Source organism: Phoenix dactylifera, chromosome 16 (assembly GCF_009389715.1).
Source record: "Phoenix dactylifera cultivar Barhee BC4 chromosome 16, palm_55x_up_171113_PBpolish2nd_filt_p, whole genome shotgun sequence".
In the NCBI taxonomy this organism is placed as follows: domain Eukaryota; kingdom Viridiplantae; phylum Streptophyta; class Magnoliopsida; order Arecales; family Arecaceae; genus Phoenix; species Phoenix dactylifera.
The window spans coordinates 1,034,166-1,055,000 of record NC_052407.1 but is presented as its reverse complement, the minus strand read 5'-3'; the positions used below and the strand labels follow the sequence as shown (position 1 = coordinate 1,055,000).

The 20,835-nt window shown below is 39.9% G+C and overlaps 1 protein-coding gene across 2 annotated transcripts in view; it reads right to left on the bottom strand.

The window, feature by feature from the left end:
* Nucleotides 1-13,968, bottom strand: part of LOC103720101 (vacuolar protein sorting-associated protein 35B) — a 16,256-nt gene extending 2,288 nt beyond the window's left edge. The window contains exons 1-16 of one of the 2 annotated variants that reach the window (XM_039134522.1): nucleotides 13,580-13,968; nucleotides 13,389-13,485; nucleotides 13,166-13,292; nucleotides 11,236-11,421; nucleotides 10,616-10,703; nucleotides 10,354-10,410; nucleotides 10,168-10,257; nucleotides 9,950-10,072; nucleotides 6,584-6,658; nucleotides 6,454-6,513; nucleotides 5,503-5,619; nucleotides 4,915-5,154; nucleotides 4,749-4,814; nucleotides 4,454-4,543; nucleotides 2,169-2,258; nucleotides 176-265 (exon numbers count right to left, since the gene is read on the bottom strand). In XM_039134522.1, coding sequence (XP_038990450.1) covers nucleotides 176-265; nucleotides 2,169-2,258; nucleotides 4,454-4,543; nucleotides 4,749-4,814; nucleotides 4,915-5,154; nucleotides 5,503-5,619; nucleotides 6,454-6,513; nucleotides 6,584-6,658; nucleotides 9,950-10,072; nucleotides 10,168-10,257; nucleotides 10,354-10,410; nucleotides 10,616-10,703; nucleotides 11,236-11,421; nucleotides 13,166-13,292; nucleotides 13,389-13,485; nucleotides 13,580-13,675 — 1,692 coding nt within the window. In that variant the 5' untranslated portion in view covers nucleotides 13,676-13,968. Of the gene's footprint in view, nucleotides 1-175; nucleotides 266-2,168; nucleotides 2,259-4,453; nucleotides 4,544-4,748; nucleotides 4,815-4,914; nucleotides 5,155-5,502; nucleotides 5,620-6,453; nucleotides 6,514-6,583; nucleotides 6,659-9,949; nucleotides 10,073-10,167; nucleotides 10,258-10,353; nucleotides 10,455-10,615; nucleotides 10,704-11,235; nucleotides 11,422-13,165; nucleotides 13,293-13,388; nucleotides 13,486-13,579 lie in introns of those variants that run through there. The other variant, XM_039134523.1, reaches the window with a different exon arrangement.
* Nucleotides 13,969-20,835: the final 6,867 nt, after the last annotated feature.

Below are 20,835 nucleotides of genomic sequence, written 5' to 3'. Positions count from 1 at the left end.
CAAACTTGAAATTCAAGCATATTGTTTCCGCTGGATCACTCATGTGAAATAAGTCATGCAAAAGGGCACCACATTAAGATCAACAAACTAGTTATATTCATTTCAAATAAGCTACTGCAGTCATTAATGGCTGACATAAAACTCGAGATGGAATGCAGAATTTATTCATAAGCACCTGATGTAAAATTTGAAATATTTTCTTTGGTGTTGCAGGGACCTCTTCTCCAATGACATCTCCATCCTGACCTTGTAAACGTCGTACCAACTGCAGATCAGAATATAAAATTATAAGTGCACATAATTTAAGTAAAAGCAGTAATGGAAAGCAAACACAGAAGCTGCTGAACTTGTGGATTGCTACAAGCTAAAGTCTCGGCTCATAGTATAATCATGGAATATTGTAAATCCGCTATCATGAAATATCAATCGTTCCTATGAAAAAAAAATGATGAAGCCTTCCATGTTCGGGTTTGGCATATAGTTTTCCTACATATCAATTTTTGATTGGCGCTATCTAGGTACCAACTGAATTCACTAAAGCACATACCAGCAACCTGGTTTACTCAACAGGGTTTCTTATTAACAAATCTAACAAATATACAGAATGGATTAAATCTGTTAATCTCAAACTTGGTTATGCAAAATTGCAAAACAATCTTGGAGCAAACTCAATAGCTGATATTGGCGATAACTTTGAGAAAATCAAAAGAGGTATAACCATCTGCCAAATCTGATGCGTGACTAATCCGGAAGGGCTGCAAATTGCTAAAGAAGCAAACCTGCCTCATCCAAAGTTGTAACTAATTGCCAGAGCGTCACTGATATCCTAAGAACATCAGCAAAGCCTCTGTGGTACTTGAAAACAATACAATATTAAATGAACTATATATGAAGTAATTTTGAACATCTATTAATTGCCTTTATGACCTGGAATTTTAGTTGGTCAACTGGTTTCTTCCTATAAATAAATGCTTGATCAACTTTTGCCTTTTTTTCTCCTTTGTATGATCAACCTATGCAGTTGCAAAATTGAGGTAAGCTTTTCTTAATGATTAATTATAGATCGTCACTAGATGATCTTTATGTATGCCTGACATGCTCGTTATTGATATAAAAAGGTAATAAGACATTAAAGGAGTAAGTGTTGCTTAATCACTAGCCACTCATGAAGCTTCACATGAACACATGATAATTCCAATTCATCTTGTTTCATTAGCTCCCGAGGTATTATAAATACTAGTGGATGACACTATGATATAGTAGGCTATCTGAAATAGATCAAATTAATAGATTGTGTCTTCTTTCAAAACCGATTCTGGCTCCCTGCCTGACTTTTGAAAGCCGGTCAGCGTGGGCTTTCCCGAAGGAAAGTCCGTTGGTTCCCTCAGACCCAGTTCCAAGTCCCTCAAATCCGTCATCAATAAGGCCCTTCGATTTTTTATAAAGAAGCGGGACCACCAAACCCCTAAAAAAAGCGCTTGAATCCGCTTACCTAGAAGATCTATTTCAGAGGCACAAGCAGGTGTGGACGAAGCGGAAGCGAGAATGTCGGCCTGGAGTGGGTAAAACAGTACTCATCATGGAATTGATCAATAACATTGCCAAAGCTCATGGAGGCGTATCCGTATTTGGCGGAGTAGGCGAACGTACTCGTGAAGGAAATGGGTAAAAAATATATGTATGGTTATGGTAAAGAACTAAAGTGGGATTATGTTCCCTTTTTATCTCTGGATCTATGCTTATTTTCAACTCCCCGAAGCATTTCGTCGCTTGCTACGCCCTTCCTCGTCTCTGGGTGCCTAGGTATCCACCGTAAGCCTTTCCTCGTTTGAACCTCGCCATTAACGTTAAGGCTATGCCATCCTAAGGTGCTGCTAAATGGAAGGATCTTATCAACGTCCATGAATGATAAATCATATATCGAACTGCCGAATTGAAAAAATTGGGTGCTATCATAGTATACTACATATTACCCGAATACTAGATAGTGGATATCGAGATAGGTTACACATCAAAAATTTCATATCGAACAACTCTGATACACACACACACTTAGTAAAATAGATTTACCCATAAATAGCATGGTAATGCTTAATCATATCTATCTATGCATATGTAAGCAGAGAGTAAAGGTTTAGATGCAAATTTAGAATTTGACATAGACAAACCTTTAGAGAAGAAAAGACAAGGGGAGGTACAGTAAAAGGCAGGCGCTTGGGACCTCCAAGAAGAATATGCTTCCTCACAGTACATATGATCTGAAAAACCAATACATGATGGTCATAATCAACATTGTACTATAATGTGGTCCGATCTTCCCCCTCAAAAGCACAATACAATTAAGTGTTAAGTTACTTGGGCAACATAAATTGGTGACAGTTAGCAAGAAAATAAACATATTTCATTCTACCTGAAATTTCAACATAGTGATATTTAATTAATTTCGAATCTTAATGCACAAAAATTAGTAAGATAATTAGAAAAGTAATCAGAAAAAAGGCATATGAACAGAATGGATGGAGCACAGATAGCTTTATGCATCATTTATCCAATTCTTTTTCAATGCAAATAAACTTCTAGATCTTGACATTTGGAGAACGCTTCCTACATCAATTTGAAAGTTTACCAGGTAGTATATCTGTTACTCATAAATTTAGGACATGGATAATGGGGGAAAAAGCACCATCTTGATAAAGATTCAAGACTTTTCATGCTTACTATTCAGAACTGAGCATAGCATGATTAGCATACTTGCAATGTAGTTCAAATGGACCCTTCATTTAAATGTTTTATGTAGCATATCTAATGTCTGAAAAATTGGGATGCATCCAAAGAATTATAAGAATAAGGAAGAGCTGCTAGATATTGAATTGAGCATATTCTCCCAGCAAGGTATGGGCACACGACCATAAAAAGTTGAGAAAAATCTTCCAGTACACAAAGGAACTTCTATCCATACACAGCATAAAATCGAGGATTTTGATCTACATTTCAGCATAGCAACACTTGCACTCCAAGCCAAGATTGGTTCTGACTTGGTATGATTTTAATTTAACAGGGATTCATGTTTTAGTGCATCCCGCTAATACCATTACTGTTTTGACAAGAGAATGGTACCAGGATGCTCCCGGACACCAGTTAACTCATGAACCAGGGCATCCCAACTAATCGCAATTGATACTAGCTGAGCGGACCAGGACAGTTGCATCCTGACAGTTGAACAGCCTAGAATCCTGGGACATGATTTTTTTTTATTTTTTCCCCTTCATTCTGGTTGTTTCCAGTCCATCCTGGTACTTTACTGACTAAGCTATCAGATGGGGGTGAGAACTATTACTGGTACTTTAAACCTTGAACTGAACTGTTCTAAATATTCTATTAAATGTTTTAATGATATGTTAAGCTAGACCCATACTCGTAGGATTGAAAGCTCAGAATCCATAGATATCAAAAATCAAATTTTTTCTCAGCATTACTTACTAATGCATCAAAGTCATAAAATGCATACCTTTAAAAGCACAATAAATTGCTTAAATATGATCAACAGCTTGAATTCTCGATTTATTTGGCCTAAATATAATTTATCATTGTAACATTGTCTACAGTAGTTGGATCCACTTGATGCATGGATACAAGAATTCTTAAATATATAACTACTTGTTTTTAGAATATAATAGTAGATCATGATGAATGATGCAAAACCCAATTTGTAAGGCATGTCATTGATTTTGCACTAATAGAGATTGAGTTCCCAATCACATCAATAGGATTCTAACTTAAGATTCATGTTGACCAGAAATGTAGTAGCTATAGCATCTAAATCTTTTGATTGTCAATTATCTTCATGCTATTGTCATAATTTATCAGCAAACTGAAATGAAAATCAAAGTTTCAAGTCAACTAGATAAGTATGAGTAAGGCTGGAACATTATACAATCTGGTCACTCTTTATTGTAAACAAAATAAATACAATTGTAAACAAAATAAATACAAATAGTAAAATATTTTACTATCTCTAAGAACCTATATAAATCTTACCAGATTTTGCAGTTCAATTTGATCTGACCATCTCATGTTTTTATAAATATTTTATTTTAAGTTTGATTCTTGTTTGGGCCAACTGCACTACCAAGACCTCATCCAGATTTAAGAAAAGGTACACAATATGTAGACCTAGTCATCTTTAATTCAAAAATCCCTGGATTTTAATTTTGGCAGAAATGGCCCACAAGGAGTAATCATAAACAAAGCATCTGTTATTTAGTCTAGAACCTCATTTCTCCTAGCTCACTCTACAAAACAGTAAGAACCAAAAAAGGCACAAAACATGTAAACAGCTATAAACTTAAAGGTGGAAATTCATTGGAAGTTCTCATTATCAATTCAAGCATTGACAATATGCATATATGCAAATGAGAATAAAGATGTGCACATGAGCAATAATGTCAGCTACCTTCAACATCTCCTCAGGATCATCGTTATACAGCATGTGAATGAGTCGAGCAACAGAGTTCTGCTCCTCTTTAAAATCCTCTTCATCAAGCTATAGAAAAAGAAAAAATAATTGTAAAGCATGCCATCAACCAGATAACATGACACCAACAACTAAATCCTTGTGAAGGAAGGATAAAAGAGGAAGGTATCAGGTGGAAAGGTGTTTGAGCTTCTTGGCAGTGCAAGAATTTTTTTCTTGAAAACAGAAAGTGTAAACCAGATCATCTAATCAATATGGATATTTCAATGCTCACCTCATCATCTGGGGTTCCATCCATATCCTTTATAAGCCCTTTTATTAATTCAAATAGAGCTTCCACCTTTAAAAAAAAAAAGACATGAGAAGAAAAGGCCAATCTTATGTTATAACTAAAAATTCCCCCTATATGAACATTACAAACATGAGAAACAAAGACGTACTTTATCAGCAGTTGATATGCAGGTACTGTTTTTCATGATGCTTTGGATAATCACCACAGCCATGACTTTGTTTGTCCCATTATCTAAGTGATCCATGACACGGGGATAGTTAGAAAGCTTCAATGCAGTAACAATATCATTATACTTCTCCAGTGGAGCACTCAGAAGTGCGACAATTTGCTTAGTTGCTTTGCTATCCTCAAGCTTTGCTTTGCCTGAAAGTTTCTTAACACATGCTCCCTGTTGGAATATAGAATGGCACATATTAGTCAGCATCTTTATTCACATAGAGCCAATGTATGAGATTATGCACCAAAATAAAACACAACTAAACCAGTGAATATAACATCATCTTTGTGTGTGTTATAGGCATGACCTTAAGAGCGGTCATATAGATGTTTATCATATTATTTCACAAATATAAATGGGACGTTTTGTAAGGTAAGCTTGCACATTATATATTTTAGGTAAGAAACAATTCAAACATATCATCAGCATAAATCATCCTCTTACAATATAACATTCTTTTACCTTGGTCGGACCTGCATATCATAGTTCAACATACAGCTTAAAATGAAGAGCACATACCAGTACTTGATCCACATAATCAAGCCGATCAGGATGTACACGAAGAGTAAACGTCAGAAGGGACACATATAGAGTTATTGCTCCAACTATAGGCATGTCAACCTGTGCTTCAATCACCTGTCAAATAACACCACAAAAAAAAAACTAATTTTAAAATATCAAAATTTAAAGGAAAAATGGATCAGACCTTGACAACTTATCAAGATAACATTTAATACACCATGAAATAAATAACTACGAATATTATAGGGGATCTAAGAAAGATAATTATGGTGTGGAAATGCATAGTTATATGAGAAAAATGCACACTCTCACTCACGAAAGTGAAGCAAGAAAAACTGTATAGAAAATATTTATCCAAAGCATGAAATCAGAAAGAAACCATCTAAACAATGCAGACTTTTATAAAAACATGCATCCCCAACCTTCCATTACTGAGAGCCATATGATGATTACAAAATTTTATATAAGTTTACTTCCTTTACCCATCACAAATATTAAGATTTCAAAGCTTGGTTATGATTGACAGGTTGACACTTGATCAGCAACATAAAACTGCTACACATGAGATTATAAATTACACAATAACATATCTACAAACACAAAAGAGGTCCTGCAGTGATGATATCTTTTCAGGGTAAATAAGCAAATAGAATGGAAAGTATTACGCAAACCAAGAAATCAAGTACTATCCTAAGGGACTATCTGAAGGGTGAGCAGAAGATGATAAACTATAGAAGTGCAGCAGCAGAAGTGGGCAACTTGAACAGGCAGAAGAACAACATAATATACAATTTTTACACACTGGGACACCTTACTTATGCAGCAATACTTGAATTAAAAGATACAAAAAGACAGCATATATTCATTACAAGTTATACATTGTGTAAACACTGACACAGGCAGAAAGATTTAGTATAATAACTTCTATAAAATGCATATACAAAATACCTTTCCAATGGCACTGCTCAATTTGGCAAAAGCTTCAACTTGCAAGAACTCTGGTAATACCTGCAGCTTTCATATATGAGAAAGGATTTTGCAAATCTTAGGTCAGGGTACAAGCATGTTGAAAACTCACTTCTGCACTTGAGGCAGCATAATTTGACAACCTATCCATAAGCTGAGATAGTACTGTTTTGATGTCAACTGTTGGCTGCACAAACAATGAAAATTGAAACCTAAGAAACTTCGATATATCGCATTGACAAGTTTCTGTGTAGATAATTAACAAGAGAAATGAAGAGCAAATTAATAATAGAATTGAAGAGTAAATCACTATCACCACTTAGCAATCTACCCAGCAAATAATAACAGAAGGGCAGAAAAGGAGTCCATATTCTCCACTTAATATGTAAATGTTCCATTTAAAAGGAAATGAAAAGACCAAAAAAATGGGCAATTTTTAGATAATATTATGCTATTTTAGGCAAAAGCAACATCAGACCGAGGTGACTAGGTGCCACTTGTCAATAGACTAAGATTTATGCCCCCTCCCAGGCATGTTTAATCACCCACCCATTTATCTCTCCTTTGCTATAGAGTCTCAAGGTAAACGTGGACGATGGATAAATAGTGCATGAATAGGGATGGGGTGATGATAAGGCGGAGGTTTCAAGGTATGAGATGGTTCTAAAGATGAGGAAGCATCATATACGGGGAACTGAATCTTGCCAAGAAAGAATGGTGTTCATGGAAGTAAAGGTGAAGAAGTCCAAGTACTATAAGGATATAGAATACAATGGTTAAGCACTTCACTCAAGCAATGCATGTTGTCTGGTGGTGAGAAGATCCCATTAAGTTATAAATTTTTGTTGTCCTAGGTAGTTATCAACACCAACAAAGATCTTTATACGGCTTGACAGAGGTAATCTGTGAATTGGTGCAATAGAAAAGATAGAAATAACTTTAAGAAAGCAAAACTGATTTGTCTCCATGTCATGTTCAAGAGTTAAGAGAATGCCTGGAAGATAGAATGAATGTTCAAGTCAGAGCCGTAGAAGCTGTTAGTGCTCATGGTGGCTGTTATGGAATGTGAGAAGCAATTGAGAATGATCACCGAAGAGGGTATCAGCTTTTTGGTCGCTTGGGAGGTTCAAAGTTAAAGACACAAGCTTAGCTGATTTCAGGTGGGGCATTTGCAGGTATCATTACTCTATCAACCTTTAGGCAAACGAAATTCTCCATGATGAAGCATATACGGTAATTTTGCGTTATAACTCAATCTGCATCACCAACTTATTTGAGGGTTATAAAAGGATTTTTACCCCATATATACCTTTAAATCCTCTTCAAGCTTTATTTGGATGGACATGGAAGGGAAGCAAAAATGGTGTTCTATGCTTCAATGACTTGGTTGACTGTGATGCCATTCTTTCTTATTCCTTTTTAGTTTCTTTGTTTAGAAAGCAAGTATCAATCAGTCAACTAAAGCACTCTCACATTTTCTTCATCAACTGCAATCTTTTTGTTTCCCATGTAAACTGACATTGTACAAAACCAATCAAAGATGAGGACTGATTGCCTTCCTATTTCAAAGAAAAGGAATGACTGGTCATAAATTCATAATAAACAACCTTTGACCCACCCAATTTGGGCATTTGAAAGAATGTTTTGCCTTTAATTACTGAAAAAGATTAGACCATCGAATCATTGAAACAAGTCATTATTTTCAAAACCATAAAGAATGTTTCCTACCATTCACCCCTTCCACACCTCCATCTGCACGATTTCAATATTCTCCGTTCACTTTATTCTCCATTAATCCATGTCCTTATGCTCATCTATGTAAAAATCCTTTTTATTGCCTAATCAACAGTATTAATATTGTAATTATAATATTATAAATTAAAATTTAAAATTACATTGAGAGAACTCTAGCAGTTACATGATGCTTCTAAGAACATCCACATTATCCATTACATGAAACTCTGTTAGAGATGTCTTCAACTATCTCCCCCAATCTCCTAATTAATTTTAAACCGAGATTTATCTTTTGGACTTTATTTTACTGAGTTTTGTTCCATGGTTTCTATCTAGCATTTGCACTTTTTCTTGCTGCATCAATTATTACTAGATCTACCATAAGACAGAAGAGGAGAAATCAATTAGGATAAGCATCAGCTGCTGATCTAGAAGAGCAAATAATCCATTCGTGCAATTGCAATTTGGGAGATCAGCAATTTCATGCATCTAGTTCATAATGTAGTCGTTACCTTTCCAACAAAGATCCTTCTTTTTTTAGTTGCCAAAATAGTATTACTAAGTCTCTATCGCCCCCCAAATTACTGTTGCAAAACTTTATTATATACTCTCTGGAGGTGATATTTGTATGTATGCATAAATGTCTATGCATGTAATGGATGCTTCCTCTCAACAATCCATGAGTCATCAAAATGTTTCAGGCATCGCCTGCTCAGGAAATTCAAAACCCCCCCTTCACACTGCTAGCATGCAAACCACAAAGGTTACTTGAAGCAGTAGTTTCCTCTACAGTAAAAACTCAATTTCCATATTACCATCTTGCATTAGTGTCTTCGAGTACCTTACAGCTATGCTCATAAACTACTAGACAAATAGATAGCCAGTAAAAACCAAGATTTCAGGAGTAATTGTCGAAGTTTGAATTCAACATCAACTCAATATAGATTAGCACTGATCGAACTTCCATCCCTTTAAAAATTATTTCATCTAGGGTGGATATGCCAAAAAAAAAAGGAATGGAGGAAATAATTATTTCTCCTAAACATCATAGAACCATGAAGAAATAGTGTGGTATATCTGATCATCATGGTGAACTAGCATGCTCCAATCTCAGTGCTCTCAGACGTCTATCATTCCCCAAAACTCATGCCACAGATAGGTAGTTCATTAAGGGTCAAGGCGTCAAGCTGAAGTATCCCAGGCTCACCTTATACACGTTTAAAAAAATGAAACCCAAAATTTTATAATGATTGGGGAGTCCAATTTTGAACCACCATATCATAATCAATTGTTTAAATAACAGATCTATAAAGTTCCTTAGAATCATCATCCTAAGAAAAAAAATAGATCATAATAGAGGCCCCTTATTGTTTCCACATACATCTACCCAACTGCATGAAAGCAGAACTGAACAATGCCATCTAATAGATATAACTAATTATTCCAGCTTTTTTGTTAATATTTAATGGTTATTAGGTTTTTACCAGTATTATCTGAAATTCAAAATGTCTCAATCATGAGATATCTAGCCAACATCCTGCCAGAACTTCAAATCTTTCTTACTAATATGACATCTGATGTTTGGAAAAACCTTAGACTGAATAAAGTTATTTCAGATGTAAAAGTATAAATAATCACCATATATGGATGCTCAAAAATACAATTGACCAGATAACAGATGGAATATATGTGCGCGTGCATGACCAACTCAAGTAGAGGATGTTTGCCAGGTTTTGTTAAGTACCTGAAGCTGGGGGAATGCACTTAATAATGTTTCAAGAGTCTGCAAGTGGTACTCATCTGGAAAAACTTGGATTATACAATCCATCAAGTAATGCTGGGCAATATCATCTTTACAATTGACAACCTGTCGAACCAACACTCTCACCAGAAAAAGTATCAGAAAATGCGCTAAGCCATGATATTAGTCTAAAAATTCTTCACAGTTAAGAGTACTCTGACCTGTTCCAATATTCTGGGAAGAACGGTTTCTTTGTACATATCAAGATCAACACCCTCTAACTGGCTGAGAACATGAAGGTTTTTGCCGACCTAGAAACAAAAATAAGCAGAGGTAAAAACATTAGAAAAGGTGAAGAATTTAGCTTGATTGATGGGAGTTAATCAGTTCCAAGATTATGATATTACAAGATCACGAAGTTCACTCCTTTCTTTTTCCCGCTTCTCTTTTTCCCGAATAGGCCCCTGCAGACCAGAAAGCCCAATTCCTAGTCTCAACTCAGGATCACCTAACAGTATAAATAATTCAAAATCACTAAAATACCTGCATAACCACAACTATGGTTATGGTACAGAAGCATGCCGAGTCTATAATATGCATGTACTTGGGCACCAACTATACATGCACAAACAGAACAGTGTGTGATATCTAACTACCATTGCAACCAACCTGATGTTGCATCCGGACCCAGAGTTTATTCATCTCCGTGAAGTTTTGAAGTACGAACTCAACAGCATCCACAACGGTGTCAGCATCCCTGAGAGATGGCAATGCAAATGAAAGAGATAAAACCAAAAAAGTAAATAAATAAAATAAACATGTGCAGTAGAAGATCCCTATTGCATTGTGATCTGGTTAGCTGTTCCTCATACGAATGAAAGAATTGCCTTAATAACATTTCAATGACACAAAATGACTCCTGTGGATCAGTAGGAAGCAATTAAACAGTACCCAATGCAGGTAGGCTTGTAGAATGTTTTGCTAATTTAACATAAAAGGTTCACTCAGCAATCAATTTAGACAGCAAAAAATTTCTAGGCTTCACAAATCAAAACAGACTCGTCTCAACAACAACTCCCATTTTTGCTCCAAGTAGTGCAAAAATAGATGATATGATAACAAACACGGCCTGTCATTTATATCACATGAAATGCTCCTTCTTTTCTGGTAAAACATGAGATGCTCCTTGAATAGACAACTCGCATGAATGAAAGACTCCGAAGCTAGAAAAGAAACACATCAGTGTATTTTTGCTAAAAAATATATTATTTATCACAAATCCTTCTTACCCTTCATACTCAGAACCAATATCAGGCAACTTGTCCCTGCTGATTTGAGAGAGGTAACTTCTTAAGAAAAGTCCACGAACAGGATGCTGAATGCCACGGCACATTTCTACAAGGTCTTTAAGAACATCCTTGGCAGGTGCCTCCTTTGATTTGATGTATACAGATCCTACTGTGCAGAGGAGATACCTGATAAATCAACAATCTGAACTTCATATACATGAATAAGACGATTCTGTGAAAGTTTATTACATCCTTTGATTTGATGGATGCAAGGAAAGGTTAAATTACTCGGATACAAAGTAAAGAAAACAAAATAAATCAAAGTGGACTATATTAAAATGGCCTCGAATGAAAAAGAGGACAGAAGACAAGATCCATAAAATAAAATAACACAGAACAACTACTACCAACTAATCGAATCAAATGCTTTACAACCAAGAAAAACTCATAAACGAAAATTCCCTCATGACTTTGAGTACCCTAATTTTGAACAAGAAAAGTTCAATTAACAATCAAGGATCTAATGCTTGAATAATATTAAACATCCATACTAAAATTTGAAGAAATGGAAAAAATATGACATCATCATATATGTAACTCAGAAATATATCAGATGTAATACTTGAAAAGGAAAAAAAAAGTTTAACTGAAGCATTATAAACAAGCTCATAAATCAACAGTGAGACAAAAAATGGCATAACAATTGAGCTTCTATAATTATTAAGGTATACTGATTCTTCATTAGTGTTAGAAGAAGTAACATTCTGTCAATACAGCATAGAAATTATATGTCCCATGCACTGCCTATATCTCATTCCATCCCTTTAACAACAAAGAATTTGTAACATTTTATTTAGATGCAATCTTTATGCCTGATCTTGCTCATTACATGCAAGTCTGCACATTTAACTTTATTTGGCTCAATGATGTGACATGATTATTGAGATTATTTCAGTACTTGCCTCACATTGCATAGAATTAGCGAAACCGATCACCATTTTAGGACCAAATTCTTCAAAGATTTACTAGGATCCACTAATCGCACATTCCCATCCATGTCAAAAACTTCACTACAGCATTGGCAGTATTTAATGGCCCATCAACTGCCATCCATGGGTCAATGATCTATTAGAATTCGACATAATCATTCAAAGTTTTATCCATCAGACTCGATGCAACATTCTTGAAACCAGATTTCTTGAACTTTATTCAGGTCAGTAAGTAGCATAGAGATGGAGGTTTCAATCATTCTCCATGACCTAGTTATGGGGGGAAAATGCTGAGGTGGAAACTTTTAAATTTGGTTTAAATCCCAAATCATTGTTCAAAAAAATGATTGAAATTTCTAAGATAATTAACTTTGACGGGCAGTCTTTTTCCATTTAAGCTAATGTAGCTGACATACTTGCACTCCAATTAAAGTCCAAATAAACAAGAATCATTACCTTCTCTAGAGCATCTTTTGCACCCATTTACAGTTCAACTTTTGATTCTTAGAAAATGCCAATTTTGATGCCTTTTGCCCTTAAATCATTCAATTTGATTCTGGTTGACCAAAATTAAACTTCTTTCTTACATATTCAATTCACCTCTTATTTTTTTATATTTTAAAGAGTTTGTTCACCTATGAAAGTTTATTTCTAACTATTTTCGCCCAACCTTCATGCTAAACATCAGCAATTCGATCAACAGTTTGTTCCAGGACCATCCTGGATTAAAATGCTTACTTCCAAGATCAACTATACTAAAAAGTCTTTTTACAGATGGGCACTCCTCAAGAAAACACCAATGCAACTACGGATTCGTTACAAGTCTTCCTAAGCAACACATGCAACTGCATATCTAAAGGGCAAGTCCATCAAACTGGCATCTAAGTCGATCATCAATTCAGAACTTAGCACAAAGAGATAGGGTAAGTCACATGTCTTACAGCCTGGGCAAGATGTTCCCCGCATGCTGCACGAGCTCGTACAGATCGATCACGGAGAAGCTGCCACGCTTGGTCTCCTCCCTGAAGAACATCTCCAGCTTCCGCAACTCATCAAAAGCCCGCATGTCTTCCCAATCCCATCGCATTTCAAAAGATGAAGAAAAATTATAAACAGCTGCGCATCATCATCATCATGAAAAGGGAAAAAGAATGGATCGCATACAAAGCTCGTAGTATTTGTGCGGGGAGAGCCGGGAAGTCCGCAGCTCCGAGAGCATCTGGGCGGAGAACTTGAGAGCATCCCTCAGGTTATTGGAGTCCTAAGAAGGAGGGGATCAACACTATATACATATATATATATATATATAAAAAGAGCATTCTCGGAATTAGGGTTTGGGGGGTTTGGGGGCCGACCAGAGAGCGGTGCATGTAGAAGGCGTTGTGCTGGAGGCCGGCGATGCCCTCGGCCAGCCACTTCTCCTCGTCCTCCGCGCCGGCGTCCGGCACCATCTCTCCACCTCTACCGCGGTCCTCCGGTGGCCGCTCGCTCAGATCTCTCTACTCCGACCCCTTGATGGGAGTTAATTGATTGATCCAAGGAAGGAATTCGCCTGATTTCTTTACTTCTGATAACTCGATTTTGCTGCGGCGGCGACGCCGGTAACGGAATAATAGATGGGGGATTTCTTCGGTTGATCGATGAGATGGGGGATCGGGGTGGAGGGAATTGGTGATTGGGCTCGTCCAATGGGCGATGGGAGTTGGAGCTTGCCGGCCGTCCGGTATCTTGACCACGTGGCCCGGGTGTTTCCATTCTATTTGCATTTATAATGATCAGATGCGACCGTCCGCATAAACTAAGTGCACCTCCTCCCCCTCCTCTCTCAGCTCTAAATTTTGTACAGTTCGTAGAAGAATATACGCTAGGACCCAAATCTGAAACTAGGAAAAGCTTCGGAGCCAGGCGTCGTAAGGGAATTGGTTCCTTGCACCAGCCCGTCATGCATGGTGCTGACATCTAGAAGGCACAAATTTCCTATTGTCATATGGCACCCTAGTTATGAGTCTTTTTTTTGTGTGTGTTTTTTTTACCGTACTCGGCCCCCCATCGTTACTCTATATCACCTATGCATGCAAAGGAGGACCATGCAACATGACGCTGGGGGCTGGAGGGTAGAGCTAACATACACCATGCTTGTGATACCTTCATTACTTGGCATGAACGTATTTTTTAGTACCAAGCTTGGCCCTGTAGTATTATTCCACATTTGTCGAGCATGAATAAGAGGACAATATGCAATAGGAGATTTGGGGGTTGGAGAGTGGATTTAATGTATGCAAGGCTCCTAGAATCTTTACAAAGAGAGAAAATTAGCAAAATCTATAAACAGTAATTTGTTTCTTAGGATCATAATTGTTACTATGTTGGATCCGGACCGACATCGAAGCGCAGCTTGGACAACCCTGAGGTCGACTGAAATCGAGCTGAGCAGGTTGGCCGAGGCTTCCGTAGTCGAGCTCCTCCGAAGGTAGCATGCAAGAAGACCGTTTGCCGGACAATTTCTAGCGGGAACCCTCCGATGTCTAAGTCGGAATAGAGAGTCAACAATATGGGAGGAAGAAAACTTCAGTAGATGGTGGTTCTCTGTAAATAATATTGCATGTGTGTTCTTGCATTTTTGTTACGTACCTGAGGTCCTCTGGGCTGCCGCTTTATATAGAGGAGCATATTTTGTCATTACCCGGGCTGACATGGCATGCACCAATGGCTAGGTAACGACTAGTAGTACGGCTACGATGCAAACGCCAGTCCGCATGGATGGCATGCAGCGCTGGTCGGGCGCAGACTGTAATGTCGCCATGACTGTAGGCTGATAGAGTTGTCAGTTATTAGAACTATCAGTCCTTGTCGATACATGCTAATTGTTCTTCTCGGTTGATTGGTTCCTTGGTTGGTCGGCTCCTCGGCAAGGGGCGAAGTCGTTCACCTCGGGTAGACCTTTATGCCAAGGTCATGGAGAGGTCGGTCTTGTCTGAGGTCAAGTATTTAATATTTTCTCCATCACTTGCCCTCTACTTTGGAGGCCGAACTGTATTCTAGTTCGGGCGACAGAAGTTAAATTGTCAACTCGATCGAAGGTGAGATGTCCTAAGGCATTATCATTGCGGGGTTATCCCATAGCTTGGCTGATCTCCTCTTGGTCAAGGGCGTTAAATGCGTCGGTCGGTCTTCTTAAAGTGTCGCCGTATCCGGGGTGTCCTGAGGCATCATTATTGGGGGGCTATCCCACGGCTTCATCATTGTAGGGTGACTCTGGGGCTCTATTAATACAGCAATCCGGCAAATCACCCGTCTTGTACCTTTGACTGACACATAGCTCGATTTGACCGAGTACTCGAACCGGCACTTCGATCAGGGCTGCCCGCGCGTGCTCTATATAAGGGTGCCTACTTCCTTCAGCTTATACTTCTTGCTTTATTTGCTCTGCTCGAATGCCCAAGTGTTCAGGCTCCCGGATGGTGCTCCGGCGAATCTCTGTTCCTCCAGCACTAGCATCCTCGGCCGCTTTTCTTCGTCTTCTTCCTCGCTTCCTCGTCTATTCATCCTTCTTCATCTTTCCCACCATGAGTGACAGTGAGATTAACGCCTAGGAGGGGAGGTGGTCGTCGGACCCATCTCTCCAGGCTCGACAGTCGTTGCCTTCGGCCGAGTCCGAGGTCCAATCGAGTCCAGACCACGAGGTATCCATCCTCACACAAGAGGAGATGGACCTCGTCCGAGCCCAGCATTTTATTCTTTCCGAGTTTGTCCTCAAGCTCGCCATCCCCAGTGACCGGGTTATCCGACCTCCTCCTCGACTTAGCATGTACGAGGAGACTCTGAGGGCCAGGCTGAGACTACCTCTCTACCCTTCTTTATCAAGCTGATGAGGGCCTATAGCCTCATCCCGAACCAACTAGTCCCAAACTCCTAGCGGGTCCTCGTCGGCTTCCTTTCTCTTTGTTTTCTCTAGGGCATCTAGACCTCGATTCTCCTCTTTCAGGAATGCTTCACTCTAAAGAAGCATCTTCGAGACAATAGCTTGTGGTATTTTCTCTTCGAAAAGACCGCCAGTCATGATATGATGTATTGTACCGTACCAATATCGGTACCGATGGTGTACTGCACTCGGTATGCTGACGTACTGCATACCATACTGTACCGACACTATGATAGTATGGCACCGATACAGGATTCGATACCGGTACGGCGAACCTTGTCGCCAGTTGCTCCGAAGTACTCCCTCCTCCATCCACAGATGTAAAGGGAGGTTTTTCTTCATTTTTCCCGAGCAGCTATGGTGGTTTGAGACCGTATGAAGGAAACCTCGAAGAAATTTGAATCGGCCCCAAAAGCTATCTAATGGCGATCAAAAGGCATTGGACAAGCGTCTCTAGTCTTGATCCGAGATTCCTACATTGTAGGAGTTGTTGTCCAAGGAGATGCTGATCAACATCGGTCTGAGCTCAGCCGACCCCTAGGGTAAGTTACTCCTGAATTTTTCTTCTACTTTCTCACCTTGTCACATTCCTTTCTGACCTTGTCCTCGGTTCTGCAGTTCTCACTGCCATGAAGACTAACCTCGTGTCGATCCGTCAGAGGAGGAAGATAAAAAAGAGGTTAGTCGCGACCACTGAGGGTGATGCCCCTCAAGGGAAAAGGTCTGGGGGGAGATCTCCTTGGCTTGTGCTATCGGAGCTACCATCGAGGCCTCGGTTCCTGAAGTCTACCCTGAGGTGCCTGTACCTTGGGGGGAGACAATGGTGCTTGACGTTGGGGCCGAGGTTGTGTCGCTAATCAGGTCAGCCCCTTCGGAGGAGGTTGTCCTCGCTCAACCCCGCATTGCCGCCATGCCTCCACACTGATTGTCCTTGGGGGCCCTCACCTCGGCTCGGTCAGATCCAAGTCCATCTATTCTTGAGGAGGGCCCTCCAGCTCCGGCCCATGTCTCCAAGATCTACTCCCCAGGGTGGTCCGTCCAAGAATCAGATTTAGCTCTAGCGACCCCCAGGATGGTGAAGGAGTTAGTCCAAGCCATACGGCTCCCAGTCGACAAGGAGGTAATGCATTGTGATAGCGCCAGTAATTTCTTCAATGAGGCCTTCACTATAGTCATCCAGGTATGCTTCTAACTTACAAACCTCCACTAAATTCTTCACTTCAGCTACTGACCCTTATTCTTCTTTTCAGCATGCCCATGAGATCAGCTATGCGCATGAGATGCTCATGATGCTCGCGAAGCGCAGCTCGGTGCTCAGGGCGAAGGGGGAGGCTACCGAAGGGCGCGCCCATCTAGCCGAGGAGGTGGCAGAGGATGAAGACAAGATTGAGTTGGTAGAATCTCTGTCTTGGCCATACAAACCCAAGTAAAAACGAAGGAGGCCCAACTGTCCACGAGCATAGAAGCCATCAAAGCTGCAAAGTAGAGGGTCGTGGAGCTTTCTGCGAAGCTAGTGTGAGCCGAGCAGAAGGCTGCTAAGGCCAAACAGCAGGCTGCCGAGTCTAGGGAGCAAGCCACTTGCGCTGAGGCAAAGGTCGCGAATGCGGTCGAGGAGTAATGTGTCTCGGAGGAATTCCAAGAGAAGATCATGGAAAATGCGACCGACACCTTCGAGAAGGGCTTCGAGGAGTGACGAGCTCGAGCTCAATGACTCTTCCCATAGATGGACATCTCTGGCCTTGACGATGATGACGACGACGTTGGTGAAGGCGGGGGCGATAAAGTCAGCGACGATGATGGCGGTCTCGAGAGTGGTGGAGGTAGAGAAAGTGAGGAATGAAGTCATGCCTTTCCATTTGTTGTTCTTTCTTCCTTTTGCTCGGATTAGCCGAGCTCGATGTACTTTTTTTTTGTTCAGCCTCTACTAAGGTCAGTATAAAAGTTCAAAATATAATGAAAGTTAAGAATTTTCAAAGTACTTTCTTGGCTTCAATTTTTGTCCTCATTGTTTGTCTTTTCTCCGAGTTCAAATCGTTGCCCCAAGCTTCGACCTTCTTTTGTAACTCTTTTTGCTCGACTTCTGTCGAGATCAATGTATATACTAAAAGATAATGAAAGTAAACAATTTTTCAAAATACCTAACTTCAGTCTTTACTTGTGTTGTTCATTTCTTGGTTTGAGTTTGGGTTGTTACACTAAACGCTTCTCCTTAGGGGCTTTAGCTTGTCTTTGGCTCCTCGGTCAATCTTTTCAAAGTTTGGCTCCCTAGAAATTTTGAGTGAGCTCGGCTGAAAGAGGTCCCAGGTCAACCTGGGGTGTCTCCTTTATTGGGCCTCTCCAGACTATGATCCTAGAGGCATCCTTGGACTATGGTCCTAGAGGAATTTCGAGTGGGCTCGGTCTTTAGGAGGTTCCAGATCAACCCGGGGTGTCTCCTTTCATCTCTAGACTACGATCCCTGAGGCATCTCTAGACTATGGTCCTAGAGGAATTTCGAGTGGGCTCGATCTTGAGGTGGTCCCAGGTTGGCCCGAGGTGTTTCCTTTCATCTCTGGACTACAGTCCCAAAGGCATCTCTGGACTAAGGCTCCAGAGGAATTTTGAGTGGGCTTGGTCTTGAGGAGGTCCTAAGTCGGCCCGAGGTATCTCCTTTCATCTCTGGACTATGGTCTCAGAGGCATTTCTCGACCATAGTCCTAGAGAAATTTCAAGTGGGCTCGGCCTTAAGAAGGTCTTAGGTCGACCCAGGGTGTCTTCTTTCATCTTTGGACTACAGTCCCAAAGGAATTTTGGATGGGCTCGGTCTTAAGGAAGTCCTAGGTTGACCCAAGTTGTCTCCTTTCAGTTCTATACTATGGTCCCAAAAGCATCTCTATACTATGGTCCTAGAGGAATTATAAGTGGGCTCGGTCTTGAGAAAGTTCTAGGTTGGTCTCCGGGTTGTCTCTCTTGTTAGCCATCTCTGGAGTTTTTACCCTCAAAGGAATCCCAAGCAAATTCGGTTTAAGGAGGCCCTAGGTATCCTCAAAGGGTCTCCTTTATTGGGGCCCAAGCATCCCTGGGGTATCCCAAGTCGAATCCGGTTGCCATAGTCATCCTATCTAAAAGACAAATACAACAGGAGAATTTTTATTAAAAATAAGTCTAGACTATAATGAGCCTTACTGATAATAGGTGCAAAGGTTGTCGGAGTTCCAAGTCCGTGGAATCATGATGCCATCAAGCTACTCCAACCTATATGCTCCTAGCCATATAACTTCGGCTATTCGATATGGGTCTTCTCAATTTGGGCTTGGATTTTCGAGTTCTTCTGGTCGGGATGCTTCAATCTTTCTCAAGACGAGGTCAGCGGATCGAAAGAGCTTGCTTTTAACCCTGGAGTTATAGCACCGAGCTGCTTTCCGCTGGTATGCTGCCATGCAGATTTGAGCTCATTTTCTAGTTTCTTCCAGCAAGTTGAGGTTGGCTCGGGGCTGATCTGAGTTCGTTTGGTCATCGAAGCCTTCTACCTGGAGTGATGGAAGCTCGATCTCCAGTGGGATCACTGTCTTCATTCCAAAGACAATATTGAAGGGCATCTCTCTCGTGGGGATGCAATGTGCCATGTGGTATACCCACATGACACTATATAGCTCTTCAGCCCACAACCTTTTTGCTCGATCAAGCCTTGCCTTTAGCCCCTCCAAGATAGTCTGGTTGGTCATCTCAGCCTCTCCATTGGTCTGCGGGTGTGCCACCTGTTGGAAATTTTATCCTAAATGTCAATCGTCAGCATGTTGATTATTGAATTTTGTAAATGAATTGACATATTAATAAAGTGTTATTTGGCATTATTCATCATTTCATCTTCAAATGAACTCTTATATGATGAAGTTCTTAGGAATTATGTTATAATAAAGAAGGATTTATCTTTGAGTCCTTAAACTTGTTCGCGACCAAATGATATTTTGTTACTAGGATGACAGCATTATCGAGATTAGGTCGTTGTGTGACATATACGTTGGTTGTCCTCTTAACTAAGAAGTGTGGAGACACTGATATGCCACACAGGTGAAGTGTAAGAGTATATTTCACTGAACGTGACCAATTCCGAAATGCTCTACTGTCAAGAGATGTTCCGAGTGGATATGAGTATAAGTTTGGTCCTCTGACCTGAGACCGCAACTTGTGACTAGCAAGCAACTCACTATACTTTGGTACTGGACTACCTGAATTTCTAATTCAGTGACGGAAGGTCACTGGGTGCAGTCAAGTACTTGCGTAGTCAATTGTGAGTCGAGATGGAATTGACCCCTTCTGAAAATAGGAGATAACGTCTTGTGATTAATTTAGCAAAATCTTAGCTAGGGTAATCCCAGTGAGGAGTCACGGGATATCTAAAGTTAATCACATAATGGATGTACTAATTATAGGGTTGACAGTGAGCTCTAAGTCATCCTGGCATTAGGAGTTAAAGGGATTGAATTATACAATAACCATAATCCAGAATTCCAGAATATTTGCTTCGCATATATTCGGCCTATCTAGACGTCGGGTACCATTACTAGATGCTCACATCGATTAGTGTAGGAAGACATTCCTATACTACCGGCTTAGGTTCGAACCTATGAGGTCACACGCATAGAAGTTTTCTGATTAATCAAGATGACTGATAGATGATTGAGAATCATTCAGGAATAATTTGGTCAA